The 8,096-nt window shown below is 44.1% G+C and overlaps 2 protein-coding genes across 2 annotated transcripts in view; one reads left to right on the forward strand and one right to left on the reverse strand.

The window, feature by feature from the left end:
- Positions 1 to 38: 38 nt before the first annotated feature.
- On the forward strand, positions 39 to 3,984 carry LOC104527043 (centrin-2; the record flags this gene model as incomplete). Its single annotated transcript, XM_010170660.1, has 4 exons — positions 39 to 206; positions 2,015 to 2,143; positions 2,830 to 2,967; positions 3,636 to 3,984. Coding segments are annotated over 4 exons (525 nt in total), but the record flags the coding sequence as incomplete, so codon positions are not given.
- A 3,080-nt stretch (positions 3,985 to 7,064) lies between these two features.
- Positions 7,065 to 8,096, reverse strand: part of LOC104527040 (glutamine amidotransferase-like class 1 domain-containing protein 3A, mitochondrial) — a 4,739-nt gene continuing 3,707 nt past the window's right edge. The window contains exon 4 of the mRNA XM_010170656.1: positions 7,065 to 7,270. Within this exon, the coding sequence (XP_010168958.1) occupies positions 7,078 to 7,270 (193 nt within the window). The 3' untranslated portion in view covers positions 7,065 to 7,077. The remainder of the gene's footprint in view (positions 7,271 to 8,096) is intronic.

Below are 8,096 nucleotides of genomic sequence, written 5' to 3' on the forward strand. Positions count from 1 at the left end.
TGCGGCGGCGGCCTGATCCTCCTTTGCTCTTGTGTTGCTGTGCCAAGGCCTCCAGCTTCAAGAAGCCCTCGCTTGGAGCCGCGTCCCAGAGGAAGAAAGCGAGTCCCAAGCTGGAGCTCACCGAGGAGCAGAAGCAGGAGATCCGCGAGGCTTTCGACCTGTTTGACACAGACGGCAGCGGGAACATAGATGTTAAGGAGCTAAAGGTAAGAATGTCTCTAGTGCTAAAAGCACAGTTCTGCTGAGGTTATAAAGTAATAGGGACATAAACGTCTAAATTACCTTAAACACAAAAGACTTTTGTCTTTTCCCCAGCGTAAAACCTTGTTCACAGAATCCCAGACTGGTTTGGGTTGGAAGGGACCTTCAAGCTCATCCAGTCCCAACCCCCCTGCCAGCAGCAGGGACACCTTCCACTAGACCAGGTTGCTCAAAGCCTCATCCAGCCTGGCCACAAACACTTCCAGGGAGGAGCAGCCACAGCTTCTCTGGCCAACCTGGGACACTGTCTCACCACCCTCACACCAAACAATTTCTTCCTCACATCTCAGCTCCAGCTCCCCTCTGCCACTTTCAAGCCATCACCCCTTGTTCTCTCACTCCCTGCCCTTGGCCAAAGTCCCTCCCCACCTTCCTGGAGCCCCTTCAGGTACTGGGAGGACGCTAGAAGGTCTCCCTGGAGCCTTCTCTTCTCCAGGCTGAACAGCCCCAACTCTCTCAGCCTGTCCTCACAGCAGAGCTGCTCCAGCCCTCGCATCATCCTGGTGGCCCTCAACATTCTTCTCTTTAGTTGTGACTCTTCACTGCTGTATCAGGTGTCTCTAGGGCCAGGCTGGCCAAAATACACTGATAGTTTTGTATTTTCTGTGCTGTCTCCTCTGTTAGTAAAACATCAAAAAGGGTTTGTGCATGTTAAAAAGGCAAATTGCAATAAATGAGCACTGCTTCTGCTTTCAGAATTTGCCCTTTTTTTCAGAATTTGCTAGCTGGGTGTCCATATTACTCAAGACCATAGGGAGGAGAACTGATTTCAAACTTGCCACTTGTTTCTTTATCAAAGGAGGAAAAAATAAAGTGCGTAGGTGTGTCTACAAGTGGAGGCGTCCTGGGATGTGCTGCTTATAGGAGTGTTGTCAGAAAGGCACAGAAAATGTCTGTATTGTTTTTTCAACATTAATTGAAAAAGATTTTTGCCACTAGAATGAAAAATCAGCTGATTTGAAGTTCCTTGTGGTCTGTCAGCTGCAGACTTTCCACCTTTGTGCTGTCAGATCAGATTGGTAGAGTTTGCTGGAGTTGCAGATACGATGGAAACTTCTTTTGTGGAGTCACTTGTCTTGAAGTTATTTTGTTGAGACATTTCTGGGTCTCCCATTTAGCCACCTTGCTTACAACAGGGCTTCAAAATAAGCTTTTTTAAAAAAAAAAATGATTATTATTCAGTGTCTTGTTTCTGATTGCAAAGGGAATACTAGTAGCAATTCCCTTGACAGGAATGGAATGAGCTTCAGTTTTCCAGTAGCCTTGGAAGTTGCTATCCAGAGCCCTGTGTGGCAGTTTGGGGTTTTCCCTTCAAAATATTAACCAAAGTGGGACTCTTTTATGCTCTGGGTGCCCATCACAAGAATTTAAAAAAGTATCTACTAAAATAGGCTGGCTAAGGCTTTATTAAAATACCCAGATTTTCTCAGAGAAAACTGTTCTCCCAAGCCTCTGTTATATCCCCTGACCCTCCCAGTTATTGCCAGTTGAGAGCTGGGGGTGCTGGATGAGTAAGAGTGTGTCTAGGGAATTTCTGAACTAACTGAAGGACGACTCCAGAGTAGGAATGGTTGTGTGCCTGTTTTCTGCATCCTGATGTGCCCTTGTGTGCAGGGAAGCATTGTTTTCCTGTTTTCCTTGAGGCACAGGATATGTGTTCTAACATGATGTGGCATAAAGTTCCACTTTCCCCCCTGCCAGGGTTTTTTTAATAGTTCTGTATGATTTGGGGGGGGGGGTTTTGTCCTTACAGGTGGCCATGAGAGCACTTGGGTTTGAACCTAAAAAAGAAGAGATCAAGAAGATGATATCAGATATCGATAAGGAAGGAACAGGAAAAATAACCTTCAGTGATTTCTTGGGAGTGATGACCCAGAAAATGGTATGTGAATTTTAAAAGTCAAAGTGAAAAACAACTTTGAAAATGGCTGAGGACCTTTCATCTCCACGTGGTTTTAGTGGAAGATGAAAGCACTATTTTAATCTTAACAACAAAATAGATGAGGGTTAGAATGGTGAGGCAGGGGCTACCCTATCTCATTTTGCAAGGTAAAGCTGAAATAATTACATCATTAGGAAGTTTCTTTAACAGTCAGTTTTCTGTGTGTTTAAGGACAAGGGAAAAACTGGGATGAAGATTTTTATCCCAGATGGAACCAGCTCTGGCCTGCAGAAAGCTGTCAGGAGGATGCCTGTGTAGCAATACCCTGTATTTTCTTTTCTTGAATTTTAAGATCTTTACAGGTGAAATCTCTGGTTGTAAAAATCTTAAAACACGTTGAGTAAAACCAAATATTTAACAGTGGAAGATCCTGGTAGTTAAATCCCAAAGACATCTGGCCAGCTCTGAAAGGAAAAGAAATACCCTGAAACCCTGAGGTTCAGGAAGCATCACTGTGTCTCTGCCTTCAGCTTTTGTACACAGACTTTCTGCTGGCTGGGCTTCTTTAAATTCACTCTTCAGAGAGTTTCTCAGTCTCTCTGATGCTGGTCTTTTATAACTTTGAGTGTTACCTACAATGTAACCACTACTTTTTTTTCCTTTAACTTATTCTTTACTTCTTTAAGGCTGAAAAAGATTCCAAAGAGGAGATTCTCAAAGCTTTCAAGCTCTTTGATGACGATGAAACTGGCAAAATCTCTTTCAAAAACCTCAAACGTGTTGCCAAAGAACTGGGGGAAAATCTCACAGATGAAGAGCTGCAGGTTTGTACCTGGAATATGAAACCATATCACACACAAACACTCACTGTCTGCTGTTTAAAACCCATGTCAATAGTCACAGTCTGTGTTCCTTCTGTCTGGAGAGCTGGGCCATCTCTCCAACTGGTCTCACCAGCAGCAAGAGTAAGGAATGGGAATCTCCATCTCTCAGGGTCAGTTGTGAGTTAAAGGCAGCTGTCTCAGTTTTAGGTCCTGTCCTCTAGCATCCTGTGGGATCTTTCCTCTTGAACTGTTAGAAAAATCTGTCCTCTCTGTCAGGAATGGAAGAGCTTTTGTCAATTTGTGATTGGGAAGTAGGTTCTGAGATCAGAGATGGGTTGAGCACACATGGCTGTTGAAATTGTGTCAGTAGAATTGCAGTTTTATGGAGTTACAGTGTGGTAAAAGGAACAACTCTGCTCTGAGCACTTTGTTTCTTCCAGGACAGTTCCTATAATACAACATTTTCTGTACAGATTTTTGTATAAATATATCTATAAAAACATGTTAGCGTCTAGTTTAGTAGATATTCTGTAGCATAGGTCTGACGTTGAGCTAACACTGTCCCCTCCAATACAATTTATTAAAAACTGATTATAATTCTGAATTAATCTAATAATTCTAGTCCTAGTCTAATCTGCATCTAATTTCTGAATACAACTGTCTTTCAGGAGATGATCGATGAAGCAGATAGAGATGGGGATGGGGAGGTGAACGAGCAGGAATTCCTGCGGATCATGAAGAAGACCAGCCTTTACTGAAACAGAATTGTCTTTATTTTTGCACGTGTGTATATACATTTGGTAGGTGCCTCATTTTTTTATAGTCTTTTCTTTTGAGATAGCAGAAAATACAGGTCAATAGGGGTTTCTTGTTTAAGTAGATGATCTTAAACTTGTGTTGGTGAACAGTTACCACCTGCTAACCTGTTTACATGTAGCAACCTGGTTGCTTGTTTGTGCTGGTAAGATGTTTCCACTCTTTGTTTTCAACACACAAATCTCATTTTTCAGTGACAGTATTCAGATCCTTCTCTGACTAAAAACCACGTGTCAAATGATTATGGTTTGGTAAAGAGAGGACTCGAATCCACGTAGTGGAAATCTCTGTTTCCCAGCAGTTGAAGTTTTTTGTTTAATGTCTTGGTTTGGGCTCAGCTACAGTGAACTCTTCATATGACATATTTGCAGAGATCAGGTTTTTATACTCTGTCTTACAGTGGTTATCCCCTCCCCCTTTTTTAGTATGTTCTTTAAACTGAAAAAAAAAAAGTAAATAAACAGACTGCTGCAATTTAACTTACTGCTATTCAGTTTGCACCTTTAAAGAAATCTCTTTGTAAACGAAGAGGAAAGTTACCAGTGCTGCTGATTAAAGCTCTGTATGTTTGCAGGAATATTCAGTGGCTGCAAATATAATATTGTATTTAAAATAAAGTGTCTTATTTTAAGCTGTCAGAGTTGTGGAAAGAAGTATACAAAAATACAGAGAAATCCCCTGGGACAGCATGGAAACAACTAGTTACGATGCCACTTTTCCCCAGCTTCCCTATTTCTTCTTTGTTGCCTTTCTTGGGTGGCAAAACACACCAAAATATTGTTAATGTTTCGTCTTTGGGGTTGATTTTCTTGCTCCACTAGTGGAAGCTGTTTTCTGCGTCCCAGCAAACAGTGTTGTTACTAGTTTTGTGTCTGTGTGGGTTGGATCTAAAGTTAGAGATTATTTCAAATTCTTCAGCCAGTCCCTGGAATTCTCCCTGTTGTATTTACATGCCATAACTTTCCAGCCTACCTGATAAATCTTAACCTCAGAAAATCCTGTGTAGCTCTCAAAAACCAGTGCTTATGGCAGGAACTTCCATGCCTTTCCTGAACTCCTGCATTATGCAAAAGACACAAGAGTTCAAGGGTTTGGGAACAATGACTTTCTATAAGGTAATGAATAGTTTAAACTGTGGATTCCCCTTTAGAAGTAACAGTGTGGGAGAAAAGTACAGCTCTGAGGCCTGGTCTCCCATGGATTTGTGCTTCCCTCCTAATGAAATGCTAATTCAGACTGAACATTACTCTGTGGTTGGGATACTCATCCCAGTTCTCCATAGGGGATTGTCGAAAGACCAAGGGAACAGTGGATTTTTTGTGTGGTGGGAAACATTTCCCTCTTCTTCCTGGCAGCGAGTCTCCCAAAACTGGCTGGTGCTTTATGTCTTGGAGCCTTGTACACCTTTGCAAAAGGTTATGGCCAGCAGGGTGAAAATGATTGGTAGGAGAATCAGTGGGAAAAAGTAACACCAAGAAGAGTGACTGGATAAGCTACATTTTCATGAGAAACCTGGGTATAGTTGTTGTATTGTGCTGCTCTGGGCTGTTCTGTCGCTGCCAGATGTGTTTGAACCCCTCTTTGCAGCATCACTGCAGCGTGTGGGTAAATTTCTCCCCGCTCTGACCACCAGTGTCATCTCAAGGGATCTTGCCATGTTGGTGACAGTGCAAAAATATGCCGGTGTTTTGAAAAGAATGTAAAGAGCCTGAAGAGTTCACTGAGAAAAGCCTCAGAAAATAGTTACTGGCTTAGAAAATGTCCCACACTGAGAGAATTAAACAGCTCCATCTGTAATGATTCTGTGATATGACCTGTATAATAAGTACCTATATCATACCAGCTACCCTCTAAAAAGCACTTCAACCTAACAGAGACAAACCTGTCAGCATCCAGGGGCTGGAATTAAGCTCTTCAACTGAAAGAGAATGAAATAAAAGAAAAAAATAAAGCATGAGAAATAAAGCATGGCTTATCTGAAATGATATTGATTAACTGTGAGAATGAGCTACCAAAGACCACAGCGTCTTCAGGTCGGGTCTGCGTCAGCCCAGTGTAAGTCACTGTGCTGGGTTCAGTGGTGGACTTGGCAGTGTTGGCTTTACAATGGGATTTATAAATATGTTAAGGGCGAATGTCATGAGGATTTGGTTCCCCCTGGCTTTAAGAACCCGTGCCTGGCCTGTTATCTGAACTCTGCTACCCCGGGTTATTTTTGCTGCCTTCTACTTGCCAGACTTTGCTGTTGCCCAGCCAGCTCACAGCTCGCTGTTCGGCTTTCAGCTAGATGGGGATCTCATCTCTCCCTGTTGCAATGCAGAATTGGTGTTTCCAGGTTGTTTGCCAGGATTTTTCCAAGAGACAGGAAGGGACTGGAGATTGCATCGCTTTTTCTGGGATGCCCAGACCTCAAGACCGGGGGAAATGGCAGGAAGATGTGGCAGGGGAGGGTGAGGTTGGCCATGAGGAAAAGGTTCTTGAGGCACCCAGAGGGTGGTGGAGCACTGGAACAGGCTCCCCAGGGAGGTGCTCATGGCACCAAGCCTGACAAGATTCCAGCAGCATTTGGCCAAGGCCCTCAGGGACATGGTGTGAATGTTGGGATTGTCCTGTGCAGGGACAGGAGTTGGACTCCATCATCCTGGTGGGTCCCTTCCCGCTCACAACACCCTATGATTCTGCCTAGGAGCAGTATGGAAGGCTGCATCCAAAATACTCTGTGCTATCATAGCAGACCTTCTGTTAATACAAGGGAAGAATTTAACCTCTTCCCACCAGACCTGGATGCTAACATCATTGGTCTGATTCTGCTTTCACCCATCACGTTCATGCCCAAGTCTGGGTTCTGACGAATCCCAGCAAAACAAGTGGGGTTTGTTGCTGGTCACTCCTTGTATTGTTTTCCCCACTCATTGTCTGGAGCAGTGGCACTGAAAGCATGTCCTAATCCAGAGTAAACAGCAAACCATGAAAGCAGAATTCAGGCCATGTAAAAAGCATCAGGTTTTATTCAGCAGCAGAACCACGTTCCTTCCTTTTGCCACATTTCTGTGAGGTGGAAGTATGTGGGGAGGTTTGAAGTGCTGGCAAAGATGGATGTGTAAGGAATCTCAGAAAGGGACCAGTTCCTGGTGACACATGATATGCACGTGCCATGGCTGACATGACCCACACAACTCCTCAGCCACTCAAAACCAAAGGCAGCGGCTGTGTTTGAACCCCCATACTGAAGAATGTTATCTGGGGCTCAGTGCCTGCGCTCCAGAGGAGATGGATTCTGCGGCTCTGTGTCATTCAGGCAAGTCTGACCACTTCTCTGACCATTTCTCCGATGCCATCGTAGATCTCATGAATGGGGGCGTTGCACATGAAGGCGCTGGTGGTCACCAGCTTGTTCTTCACATCCACGTGAACTTCCGTGACGTGTTTGTTCACATGCCTGCAGCCCAGCTCCTTCACGGTCTCAGCAGTCTTTGCGTACGGCCATCTACAAGAAGAGAAACGAGAGAACAAACCCTGCGTGGGGAAGCTGTCAGTACACAGAGGGATTTGACAAAGGCCTGGAGTGAGAAGTCTGGTGATGGCAGAGAGATGGGTGGTCCCTACAGAAGCCTGCTCAGTAGGATCCCCAGCTGTTCCTGTCAGAGGAGTTTCTCCAGGACCATAGGACCAGGAAAACCTCCAGATTGGAGTGAGTTAAAATCTGAAGAAAAGCCAGAATAAGAGAATAAGACCTTGATGTTCCACCAGCTGGATTCCACTACTGAACTCTGCCCACTCCAGACTTTGTGTTTAGGTTTGGGTTTGGATTTGTTTTTTTCATCAGCTTCCTACCAGTGACATTACTTCTTAGCCCTTCCGAGCAAAAGCCATCACGGTTCCTTCCCTTGCACTGGGAAAATTCAGTCCCAGCTTTCCCATGCGAGTGAGGACAGTTTAATTCCCTCCTTCTCTTAACACTACCAAGTCTTGTGCAACCACCCTGTTCTTACCTAGGATCCAGTTAACTTCATGAGACAGTGGTCTGGTGCCTTTCCTACCCTGGGACCAAAAGGTGTGTGAGGCAGGGTGCTACATACATTGGGGAGGCAAATATAAGCTTATATTTAAAATATCAGTCGTAGAAAGAAGGATACAAAAATAGAAACACATACTCTCTGATCTGCTGACAAATAATGAAATAATTCTTCCAGGTACTTGAAGAGCTTCAGCTTTTAACTATTAAGTCTTCAAAAGGTCCCTAGTTACTAAATGCTTCACTCCAGAGGCAGCACCTGCAGCAGAGTCTGCCTTTGAAGTGGTGTCCATCTGAG

The sequence above is a fragment of the Antrostomus carolinensis genome, unplaced genomic scaffold (genome assembly GCF_000700745.2).
Source record: "Antrostomus carolinensis isolate BGI_N321 unplaced genomic scaffold, ASM70074v2 scaffold1266, whole genome shotgun sequence".
Lineage (NCBI taxonomy): Eukaryota > Metazoa > Chordata > Aves > Caprimulgiformes > Caprimulgidae > Antrostomus > Antrostomus carolinensis.